Source organism: Pristiophorus japonicus, chromosome 21, assembly GCF_044704955.1.
Source record: "Pristiophorus japonicus isolate sPriJap1 chromosome 21, sPriJap1.hap1, whole genome shotgun sequence".
Classification (NCBI taxonomy): domain Eukaryota; kingdom Metazoa; phylum Chordata; class Chondrichthyes; family Pristiophoridae; genus Pristiophorus; species Pristiophorus japonicus.
Genome location: NC_091997.1, coordinates 87,956,002 through 87,969,090, shown reverse-complemented (window position 1 = coordinate 87,969,090; position 13,089 = coordinate 87,956,002). Strand labels below are relative to the sequence as shown.

Here is a 13,089-nt window from a genome sequence, read left to right as displayed (position 1 = left end):
AGTTCTTGTGGGTGTAACCTGTTCCATGTATTAGCGCAGTGGTGAGCAAATTATGGCCAGCGGGCCTTATTCAGCCCACCAATTAATTCTATCTGGCCTGCTAGATTGGATAGAAATAGAACGTGAGCCGGAGCATGAGAATATAACAAATAGGAGTAGGAGTCACCCATTTGGCCCATCGAGCCCATTCCGCCATTCAATAAGATTATGGTTGATCTGATCATGGACTCAGCTCCACTTCCCCGCCCGCTGATGAGCTGCACATCAGTCTGAGTCGAGTCATCTCCATGACTCTTTTACCGAAGAAAGAGACTGGTGCTACGTCTTTCCTATCCCAGTACCCAGGGGGCAGGGGGTTCTCATCGCCGTCTTAGACATGGGGGCGGATCCCGGAGCACAAGGACTCCAGGCAATGGCACACGATTGTAGCTCAGGCCTTGCAAAGTCTCGAGCTCCCGTATTCTGCACACTGAAAAGAGAACACCTCTCATGTCGGAGGATCCTGAGACTCGAGCCGCTCTGCCAAACAGCAACATAGACCTTCAGTACTACATATAATCGATTGATTAAACATTTCATCCATTTAGTCATGGAAGATTTTACTATTTTACATTGCATTTTATGTACTTATGATAGTATGTGACTACTATCAGAATTTATGTTTATAAATTATTGGGAGGGGAGCAGTGGGAGTGATGATCAACCCTATGAGTTGGTCTGTTTAACACTTTGCTCTCACCAATCACTGTTAGTGTGGTTATTAATTCTTGCACAATTATTCACTCATTTTAATATTATCCCACTTAATGATTTTAGTGGAGACATAATTAAATGGATCCAGTTATATGGGACATTGCATTCACTGTTTTTAATTTTAAACCTTTTTTCCCCATACCATGATCAATTTAAATTTGTCCTGACTGGAAGAGGGTTGCAGAGATTTATTTTGTTGGCCAGTCCCAGTAATGAATAGCACTCGGGGAAGAAATGTGTTTGTAATGGTGCATTACTTGTGGCCAATCTCAAATGAAAGTCCACTTATAGGCATCTTGGCTTTATTGGCATGAGTGATAGCATGTTGACAATGAACAAGCCCAATTTGATGGCTGATCAGGGGTCCAATTTGCGGTATAAATCATTTTCCGAGTCACCTAATTATTTCTTAGCGAGGTTTCAAAAGAATTAAAGTAGCACTTTCATGTGCAATTTTTAAAGGTTGTATCAATGATTTTATCCTTGATTGTGCCTTATACCTTATTTATAATTGCCAGTGGAAGCAGAATCGATCTCTCATTTTCCACTATAAGAATGAATTAGATCATTTGGAATAAACAGACTTTGTGTGACTCGTAAACATGCACCATGTTCGTTAGCATGTTAATAAGTGTTGTTATTTTTATAATGTGTGGAAACAATAAATGCCAGGATAAATTTTAATGGTAGCTGTTGATAACCTAATTAATTTTATGTGTGCGGCCCTCAACAGCTCAACAGCTCACCAAAACTTGTTAAGTGGTCCTCCAGTTCAAATAATTGCCCACACTTGCATTAGAACTAGTGGGGGAAATTTTAACCCAACCCACCCATCGAAAAAGTAATGCTGGTTTAACACCTGGCCCGATTTTACTCTCCATTGAAGTCAGTGGTCTGGGTGTAAAGCCAGTATTCCACCTGATCCCATGGTATTCCTGACAGATGGGTTTGTTTAAAATTGTCTCCAGTAATTGTCTGATTAGACGTAGAAATGCTGTGCGATTTGTTAATTGAGTGGGTGATGAGCAGAGCTCAGTTATTACCCAAAAGAGGAACCTTTGGGAAAATGCTACAGCTGCACAGGGCAAGGTTACCTGTCAAATATTTGTTTGAAGGAGCGACTTAGGAGGAAAAGAGGTCGCGAGGCATGCAACTAGAAAAACTGGGCACCGCTAAAAGAAATAATTGGGAATCCTTTGACGACTGGATGCCTACCTCATGTCCATTTTAATACGATTGTTTTGGTGATCTAGTGGTTATAACATAAGAACACAAGAACATAAAGATTAGTAGCAGGAGTAGGCCATAGGGACCTTCGAGCCTGGTCTGCCATTCAGTAAGATCATGGCTGATCTTCAACTTCAACTCCACTTTTCCACCCAATCCCCATAACTCTTGATTCCCCTGGAGTCCAAAAATCTATCTATCTCAGCCTTGAAAATACTTAACAACTGAGCATCCACAGCCCTTTCGGGTTTTAAATGGCCGACCCCTTATCTTGAGATTATACCCTCTAGATTCTCCAGCCAGGGGAAACAACCTCTCAGCATCTACCCTGTCAATCCTCCTCAGAATCTTATGTTTCAATGAGATCACCTCTCATTCTTCCAAACTCCAGAGAGTATACACAATCTCTTCTCATAGGACGACCCTCTCATCTCAGGGATCAATCTAGTGAACCTTTGTTGCACCACCCCGAAGGCAAGTATGTCATTTCTCAGATAAGGAGACCAAAACTGTGCAATATACTCCAGGTGTGGTCTCACCAAAGCCCTATACAATTGTAGTAAGACTGCCTTACTCTTGTAAGCCAGCCCCCTTGCAATAAAAACCAACATTCCATTTGTCTTCCTAATTGCTTGCTGTACCTGCATGCTAACTTCCTGTGTTTCCTGTACGAGGACACCTAAATTTTTCTGAATACCAACATTTAATAGTTTCTCACCATTTAAAAAATATTCTGTTTTTCTATTCTTCCTACCAAAGTGAATAACCTCACATTTCCCCACATTATACTCCGTCTGCCACCTTATTGCCGACTCACTTAACCTGTCTATATCCCTTTGCAGTCTCTTTGTGTCCTTCTCACAGCTCACATTCCCACCTAGCTTTGTATCGTCAGCAAACTTGGATACATTACATTTGGTCCCTTCATCTAAGTCATTAATATAGATGTAAATAGCTGAGGCCCCAGCACTGACCCTTGCAGCACCCTGCTAGCCTGTCAACTGGAAAATGTTATGTTTATCCCTACTCTCTGTTTTCTGACCGTTAATCAATCCTCTGTCCATGTTAATATATTACCCCCAACCCCGTAAGCTCTTCGCTTGCGTAGCAACCTTTTATGTGTCACCTTATCGAATGCCTTTTGAAAATCCAAGTATACTACGTCCACTGGTTACCCTTTATCCATCCTGCTAGTTACATCCTCAAAAAACTCAATTAATTTTTGAATATAATTTCCCTTTCATAACACCATGTTGGCTCTGCTAATCATATTATGATTTTCTAAATGCCCTGTTACCACTTCCTTAATAATGGATACCGGCATTTTCCTGACGACTGATGTCAGGTTAACTGGCCTGTAATTCTCTCTATCTCCTTTCTTGAAAAGCAGGGTTACATTTTCCACCTTCCAATCCGCTATGACCATTCTAGAATCTAGGGAATCAGACTAATGCATCCACTATCTCTGCAGCCACCTCTTTTAGAACCTTAGGATGTATGCTATCAGGTCCAGGGGATTTATTCCCATTTATTTCTCAAGTACTTTTTCTCTACTGATAGTAATTATTTTAAAGTTCCTCACTCTCATTAGTCCCTTGGTTCCCCACTATTTTGGGTATGCTTTTTGAATTTTCTACTGTGAAGACAGATTCAAAATATATGTTTAAAGTCTTTGCCATTTCCTTATTCCCCATTATAATTATATCTGTCTCAGCCTCTAAGGGACCAACACTTACTTTTGATACACTCATCTTTTTTACACAGAGAAGTTCTTACAATCTGTTTTTATACTTCTTGCTACTTCTTGTTCTATTTTCTTCCTTTTTATCAACTTTTTGGTCATTCTTTGTTAGTTTCTAAAGCCCTCCCAATCCTCAGGCTCACTACTATTCTTGGCAACATTATAACCCTCTTCTTTTAATACTATCCTTAACTTCTTTAATTAGCCACGGATGGATCACTTTTCCCATGGAATTTTTATTTCTCAATGGAATCTATATTTGTTGACAATTTTGGTATATTTCTTTAAATGTTTTCCATTGCTTATTTACTGCTATACCTACTAATATAATTTCTCAATTTACATAGAAACATAGAAAATAGGTGCAGGAGTAGGCCATTCAGCCCTGAGAGCCTGCACCACCATTCAATAAGATCATGGCTGATCATTCCCTCAGTACCCCTTTCCTGCTTTCTCTCCATACCCCTTGATCCCTTTAGCCGTAAGGGCCACATCTAACTCCCCCTTGAATATATCCAATCAGCTGGAATCAACAACTCTCTGCGGTCGGGAATTCCACAGGTTAACAACTGTCTGAGTGAAGAAGTTTCTCCTCATCTCAGTCCTAAATGGCCTACCCCTTATCCTAAGACTGTGTCCCCTGGTTCGGGATTTCCCCATCATCGGGAACATTCTTCCCGCATCTAATCTGTCCAGTCCCATAAGAATCTTGTAAGTTTCTATGCGATCCCCTCTCATCCTTCTAAACTCCAGTGTATAAAGGCCCAGTTGATCCAGTCTCTCCTCATATGTCAATCCCGACATCCCGGGAATTAGTCTGGTGAACCTTCACTGCACTCCTTCAATAGCAAGAACGTCCTTCGTCAGATTAGGAGACCAAAACTGAACACAATATTTCAGTTGAGGCCTCACCAAGGCCCTGTACAACTGCAGTAAGACCTCTCTGCTCCTATACTCAAATCTCCTAGCTATGAAGGCCAACATACCATTTGCCTTCTTCACTGCGTGCTGTACCTGCATGCCAACTTTCAATGACTGATGAACCATGACCCCCAGGTCCCGTTGCACCTCCCCCTTTCTTAATCTGCCACCATTCAGATAATCTGCCGTCGTGTTTTAGCCCCCACAGTGGATAACCCCACATTTATCCACATTATCTGCCATGCATTTTCCCATTCACCTAACCTGTCCAAGTTACTCTGCAGCCTTTTAGCGTCCTCCTCACAGCTCACACCGCCACCCAGTTGAGTGACATCTGCAAATTTGGAGATACTATTGCATTAATTTCCTCTTTAACCAGCAACGCCACCTCACCTCCTTTTCCTTCCTGTCTATCCTTCCTAAATGTTGAATAACCCTGGATGTTGAGTTCCTAGCCTTGGTCACCCTGGAGCCAAGACTCCGTGATGCCAATTACATCATATCCGTTAACTGCTATCTGCACAGTTAATTCGTCCACCTTATTCCGAATATTCCTCGCATTGAGGCACAGAGCTTTCAGGCTTGTCTTTTTAACACCCTTTGCCCCTTTAGGATTTTGATGTAATGTGGTCCCTTTTTTGCTTTTTGCCTTGGGTTTCTCTGCCCTCCACTTTTTCTTTTCTTCTTTCTATCTTTTGCTTCTGCCCCCATTCTACTTCCCTCTGTCTCCCTGCATAGGTTCCCATCCCCCTGCCATATTAGTTTAACCCCTCCCCAACAGCACTAGCAAACACTCCCCCTAGGACATTGGTTCCGGTCCTGCCCAGGTGCAGACCATTTGGTTTGTACTGGTCCCACCTCCCCCAGAACCGGTTCCAATGTCCCAGGAATTTGAATCCCTCCCTTCTGCACCATTCCTCAAGCTACGTATTCATCTGAGCTATCCTGCAATTCCTACTCTGACTAGCACGTGGCACTGGTCGCAATCCTGAGATTGCTACTTTTGAGGTCCTACTTTTTAATTTAGCTTCTAGCTCCCTAAATTCGTCTGTAGGACCTCATTCTGTTTTTTACCTATATCGTTGGTACCTATATGCACCATGACAACTGGCTGTTTACCCTTAGCCATCTCACTCCTCATAACTATGTAATTGGTTTTAATTAAATTTAAGGCTCTCATTTCGAATTGAAGTATTTCATTCTCAAACTCAATGTAAATTTTATCATATATAATCACTCTTCCCCAGAGGACCCTTTACTCTGAGATTACTAATTAATCCTGTCTCATTACACAATACAAGATCTAAAATGGTTCCCTGGTTGGTTCCATGCTGTATTGTTCTATAAACTGTCTCGAATGCATTCCTTGAACTCGTCCTCCAGACTATCTTTGCCAATTTGACTTGCCCAGTCGATGTAAAGATTAAGGTCCCCCACAATTATTTTATTACCTTTGTTACAAGCTCCTATTATTTGTTGATTAATACTCTGCCCAGCAGAATAGCTACTGTTTGAGTGACCTCCCACCAGTGTTTTCTGCCCCTTGTTATTCCTTATCTCTACCCATAATGATTCCACTTTCTGATCGTAGGATTGTACGAACATTGTACATGGCCAATTCCTTCACCAAAAATAGAACCACATGAGATAGAGCTGGTGAAGGTGGGCTTGGGTGACGGGTACAAACTAGGTATATGCTGGGATCTAGGTTCAGGTTACGGACTGTGTGCTGGGGGCTGGGTGCAGGTTATGGGCTGGGAGCGGGCTCGGGGCTAGGTGCTTGGTACGGGTTGGGTGCGGGGTGTGAGCTGGGTGCTAGGTGCAGGTTATGGGCTGGTTGTGGGCTCGGGGTTGGGGGCTGGGTGTCTCTATGTGAGATAGGGAACAGAAGAGGATCTGACTGCTCTCGCAAGCTCCCACTGAATATCTGAACAGTCACTCAGTGAAGGCTATGAGAATAACTGGCGCGAAGCTGTTGTGTCGATTCCTGGGTTTATTCTGTCATTGTTTCTCCTCCCAGATCGTCTGTGGCTTCAGGAGAAAATAAAGGTTGAGAAACTGCAACAGAAAATCCAACTAACACTTCAGCATATTTTGCAGAAACATCACAGAGAGGACGGCATTCTGACCAAGGTAACCAAGGAGAGGTGGGAGAACAAATTGTAGGGCTGGGGAAAGAGTGAGGGAGTGGGATTGCTCTTCAAAAGAGCTGCCGCAAACTCAATGGACCAAATAGCCTCCTTCTGCATTGTATTATTCTATGGCCCTGATATTCGTGGCCTTACCGCCCAATGCCATCCACTGCCGCCGAGTTTTGCCTCCGGTCTCACCTCTGTATCAGTTTCCACTCGGGCTGCAGTGTGCGGGAGGGGAGTACCGCTGGGAGCCACCCGTTGACGACTGCTGGCGGTCAAGTAGTCTAAGTGGCCTGCCGCCCGCTGAGCTGCCAGATTGGTGCGGGCGGGAGTCGGCGCCAACAGGGGGAAGGACCACTGCGTGGAGGCAGGTCTAAGTACAAAGACCTGCAATAAAAGGTTAGTGAACATTTTTAAAACATTTTTTTTTCAGCGACTTACCTGGATGGGGTCCCCTGAAGGTGTTACGGTGTTTTATTTTTTTCTTTGTAATGATTTTTATTTTCAGGTCTTCCTGGGCCCGACTCCATCTTCACCGGCACTTGGGCGGCAAGAGCCTTTGCCGCCGAGATTGAGAGCTCCCGCCCGCTGCCGCCCAGATTGATGGCGTAACCGTTATTTTGCCGTCGAGCGGTACTGTCACCACTTTTAGTGGAATCTTCCTGGCAAAGTACCGCCCGGTCGCTTGGCAGCCATCAGCGGTCCTTTGGGCAGTACTTGGGCGGGCCTTGAGTTTCACCGATTTCGGGCCCATTGATTCTGTGGTTCACATTCAGAGCTCTGCTCACTCGAGACCTCTGAGTCACAGCTTAAAACCTGGACACAGACAAACACCGAGGAAGAAAGACTGGCATTTACATAGCGCCTTTCACCACCTCAAGACGTCTCAAAGCGCTTTACAGCCAATGAAGTACTTCAGAAGTGTAGTCACTGTAATGTAGGAAACGCGGCAGCCAATTTGCACATAGCAAGCTCCCACAAACAGCAGTGTGATAATGACCAGGTAATTTTTTTTTGTGATGTTGATTCAGGGATAAATATTCGCTGTGATTATTTCCATGAACACCTTTGCGACCTTCTCCGCAGGCGTGCAGTATACCGGAGTCGCGCATGTGCAGTACCCAATCTGCAGTTGCGGCCTGCACCATGGGCCACGCTTTCCTCGGCTCCATGCGGAAAAGATTAGGGAGGTGGGGGGAGATCAAAGGTCGAAAGTGGGGAGGGAGAGAGGGGAGATCGGAGGGAGAGAGGGGAGATCAGAGAGGGAGAGAGAGAGGGGAACTCGATGGGAGAGAAGAGAACAGATCAGAGGGGTAGAGGATCAGAGAGAGGGAGGACATCAGAGGGGGAGAAAGAGAGAGAGAGGATCAGAGGGGGGAGAGAGAGGATCAGAGAGACAGCTGGGAGATCGGAGGGAGGAGAGCAAGAGGATCGGGGAGAGATGGGCGATAGGGCGGGGTAGAGAGAGGATCAGTGGGAGATACGAGATCAGAGACAAAGAGTAAAAGATAATTGGGGGTGGGGGTGGGAAGAGAGATGATCGAAGGGGGAAGAGAGAGGATCGGAGGGGCAGAGGACAGGAGCTCGGAGGGGACAGAGGACGTCAGGAACTCGGGGAGAGAAGGTCAGGAACTTGGGGAGGATAAAGAGCACGGAGAGCACAGTGGGGATGGGGGAAGAGAGAGGAGATAAGAGAGAGAAATCTCTACCACAAGGATCGGTGCTTGGACCCCAGCTATTCACAATCTATATCAATGATTTGGATGAGGGGACTAAATGTAATATATCCAAGTTTGCTGATGACACAAAGTTAGGTGGGAATGTAAGTTTCAGGAGGATGCAAAGAGGCTTCAAGGGAGATATAGACAGGCTAAGTGAATGGGCAAGAACATGGCAAATGGAATATAATGTGGAGAAATGTGAAGTTGTCCACTTTGATAGGAAAAATAGAAAAGCAGAGTATTTTTTAAATGGTGAGAGATTGGTAAATGTTGGTGTTCAGAGGGACCTGGGTGTCCTTGTACACCAATCACTGAAAGTTAACATGCAGATACAGCAAGCAATTAAGAGAGCAAATGACCATTTGAGTATAAGAGTAAAGACTGCAATTATATAGGGCCCTGGTGAGACCACACCTGGAATATTGTGTACAGTTTTGGTCTCCTTACCTAAGGAGCAATATACTTGCCATTGAGGGAGTGCAATGAAGGTTCTTAAGAACATAACATAAGAACATAACAAATCGGCCTCTCGAGCCTGCTCCGCTATTCAATGAGATCATGGCTGATCTTCGACCTCAGCTCCACTTTCCTGCACTGTCCCCATATCCCTTGATTCCCTTAATATCCAAAAATCCAGCGATCTCCGTCTTGAATATACTCAATGACCAAGCTTCCACAGCCCAAGCGGCAGAGAATTCCAAAGATTCACCACCCTCTGAGTGAAGAGATTTCTTCTCATCTCACTCCTAAATGGTGGAGCCTTTATTCTAAAACTGTGACCCCTGGTTCTAGACTCCCCAGCCAGGGAAACATCCTTTCTGCATCTACCCTGTGTATGTTTCAATGAGATCACTTCTCATTCTTCTAAACTCTAGAGAATATAAAAACATAAGAACATAAGAAATAGGAGCAGGAGTCGGCCATTTGGCCCCTCGAGCCTGCCCCGCCACTCAATAAGAACATGGCTGATCTGATCTTGGCCTCAACTCCACTTCCCTGACCGCTCCCCATAGCCATTGACTCTCATACCATTGGACTAGATGAAATCTGGAAGCCATGACACTGTCACTATTACCCAATAAACCTGTTAACAATCTGTGACCCACACATACTGCCCCATCTATGGTTTTGGGGAGGGGGGTGGGGGGGGGGGTGCGGGGGGAGGTCAGGAACTTGTTGGGAGGAGAAGGTCAGGAACTTTTTTGGGGGGCAGGGGGAAGGGTGAGGAGGAAGGTTAGGAACTTGTTAGGGAGATGTGCAGGAACTTGTTTGGGGAGGGGGAGGGAGAGGTGAGAAGGTCCTAACCCACGAGGGTGAGCCCTGTCTGTTCTCTGAGCTCTGTCTGGAGCCTGGCAATCAGAAGGAATAGATCAAATTACACATTGCAAAATACTTAGTTATTTAGGCAGGGAGGATCTAATTACACATTCCAGATAAACTGCTGGATGTGTCTTGCCCTCCAAGGGGACCAATCAGAAATCTGGTGTTGTAAATTGACGCGACCATAAATCTTCGCTAGGACACCAGCGATAACTCCCCTGCTTTTCTTCAAAATAGTGCCATGCGATGTATTACGTTCAACTGAGCGAACAAACAGGGCCTCACTTTTTAACATCTCATCCGAAAGATGGCATCTCCAACAGTGCAGCACTCCCTCTGCACTGGGAGTACCAGCCTAGATTTTGTGCTCAAGTCTCTGGAGTGGGACATGACCGCAATCTTCTGACTGAGAGGCCACTGATCCACGGCTGACACTTACCACATACAAGAACACCAGATAGCCACAAAATACAAGTTTAATAAAATGTACTGGAAGAGGTCATGCTCTTCTTTAAAAGCCAGAGGGACAGAAATTTGGCCACGCCTCTGTTGCGGCGTTAATCCAGGCGGGGCGATAATTTTAGCGCCTTGAGAAAGTTTGCGCCTCACTCCCAGAAATTCATCAGAATCGGTCGAAGAGCTAACAGGGGCGATAAATCAGCCGTTACATGCCAGAGCTGGGGGGGTCAATGAAAGTTTGGTCGGTACATTTTGCAGACCCATTGCGCATGCGCCGATCTCCGATTCAGATCCCGGGAAAAGCGAAGACTTAAAGGCATGGCATAGTAATGCACCCATTAAAGTTTTCAAAATCACTTGTTTCCAACCTGTGCTGTTATGTCTGTCTGCTGCTGCAAGCTCGGAGGCTCCCGCACCATGCTGTGTGTAAACGTTGCACTGACTGTGACCGCCGAGGGAAGCGCTTCCTCATCCCTTTAAGTAGCCACGTTGTTCTTGGCGGGCGCTCAATGAGGCGCATGCACCGAATTTACCGACCGGGCACAAGCGTAGGCGTTGCACAAGGAATATGTCAGGATCGGAGCGATCGTCAGCAGCCGGGCGCTAGTGGTTTGCGTCCCTGGTAAGCCGCTAATGAATTTTCGGTCGGGGCACTAAAAGCTGCGCTCCTGGGCAGTAACCTCCTACGCTCCCATTGTAATGTGTAGCGTGATTGTTAAATCTTTTGCGAATAAACCAACTAGTTCTTAATAGCAATGTGTTGCTATGAATTCTTAAGCCAAGAACCCATGAAGCAAATACATTACAACACCCACTTCCCTAAATCCAGAGTGCTCTTGTACAGGCAGGGAGAGTCATGGGGCTTAGCATCCCATGGAGTTTAACGTGCAGAGAGTGATGGTATACTTCCCATTGCTTCTCCTGCTAGGACCATTAACTGGAGTATTGGTTTGCCGATGTATCTCAGTGGGCAGAATCCGAGCCCCTAATGACAGGTTTCCCCCTCCATGGTTCACTCAGTGAGCTGGACGATGGTTAGTCAAGCACTGGAGTAACTGCAGACCTGCCTGCATCAGGGGCAGTCTCATTTTAAGGATGCTCTTCCCGACAGCGGCTAATGTACAGTAGTTGGCATTCAATTCCAATTTTAAAAGGGTGAGCTAATTACTGTCTGGGAGCAAGGAAACTGCAGGCTGCTCACTCTACAACTCGTAATCTTCTGGCCCTTGCGTGTCCATTTCTTCCTGGTAGGAATTTTGTCCTCTAATATAAGACAGGGTGTATGGCAAGAAGGTTAGAGAGAGATTTAACAGAGGTATTCAAAATCATGAAGGGTTTTGATAGAGTACTTGTGAGAAAGTGTTTCTACTGGCAGGAGGGTCAGTAACCAGAGGACACAGATTTAAGATCATTGGCAAAAGAACGCGAGGGGAGATGAGGAGACATTTGTTTTACACAGCGAGTTATTGTGATCTGGAATGTTCTGCCTGAAAAGGTGATGGCAGCAGATTCAATAATAACTTTCACAAAGAGAATTGGATGAATACTTGAAAAGGAAAACATTGCCTGGCTCTGGGGAAAGAGCGGGGGAGTGGGTCCAATATTTAAGCAGTGTGGCTCAGGAGGTCCCATGCAGCCAGTGATCCGTTTTTTAAATGAAAAAAATGCGCATGCGCGGAATTTTGGATGAGCTGCACAGCCCGTTAAAGGGGCCATGTGGTCCCAAATAAGAAGTAGAGGGAACATTGGGTGGAACTAACTGGATTGCTCTTTCAACAAGCTGGCACAGGGACGATGGGTCAAATGACCATCTATGCTGTATGATTCTATCATTCTACAACATAGGATAGTATGGTTTTGTTGCTTGGTCTGTTTAGCATGTTGTTTTAACTCACGTTCTTGTTTGCAAAAGGATTAAGTGTGAGATGAAGAGTGGCACTATTTGATTGCACGGTTAGTGTTCAGACCTGGTGTGATTACTCGCTTGTTACAGATGACAGTAGTCTGACATGGCATCTTACTCATGCATAAACTGTGGTAGCAATCAGACCCGTCAATATCATGCAGGCTATGTGGAATCAGGGGTCCCCTGAAGACCACCCCTATTTCAGATTTTCTGCTGGGTCACTCTGGTCAAACACTAGGCATTTCTCTCTGGGGAAGGACCTTGAGACAACAAGGTTTAGCTGGCTATTCCCAGGCATCTCCACACAGTTGCTCACATGCCTTGCTGCTGGATGCCTCCTCCTTGCTTTCTCAGCTAAAAAGAGAGGAAAGGGGAGAGAATAAAATACAAGAACACAAAAGAGGGTTGGGAGTGTGTTCAGGGGTGCAATAGATGGAGTGTGTGTGGCTTTTCGGAAGGCATTCAATTAGATGTCCCTCAGGAAATTTGTTCCAAAAATGCAGGCATATGGTCTTAGAGGAAATGTAAAGCAGGGATAGAAAGTTGGTTGACAGGAAACAAAGGACTAGGGTTAGGATTAGGTTGAGAATTTGTGTCAGCTGTGGCTCATTCTCGCCTCTGAGTCAGACGTTTGTGGTTCAAGTCCCACTCCAGAGAGCTAAGCACAAACATCTAGGCTGATACTCTTTCAGATGAGTCTTTAAACCGAGGCCCTTCTCAGGTGGACGTAAAAGTCCATGTGCTAGAACCTCAACTTCTTTTGCATGGTTAACGCCCACATAAAGCCCATTTAACTGCTGAAATGACATATAACGCCCTGATATCGCCCATTCTGGCACAAAATGGAAACTGACGGGCTTTTTTGGGAGACATCACCGAGCGTTATTTTCCCAATGGGCTTAATGG

General features: G+C 45.2%; 1 protein-coding gene across 1 annotated transcript in view; it reads left to right on the top strand.

The window, feature by feature from the left end:
* The window catches only part of roraa (RAR-related orphan receptor A, paralog a), a 112,617-nt gene that overhangs the window by 87,688 nt on the left and 11,840 nt on the right, over positions 1-13,089 (top strand). Inside the window, exon 9 of the mRNA XM_070863969.1 lies at positions 6,663-6,775. Within this exon, the coding sequence (XP_070720070.1) occupies positions 6,663-6,775 (113 nt within the window). The remainder of the gene's footprint in view (positions 1-6,662; positions 6,776-13,089) is intronic.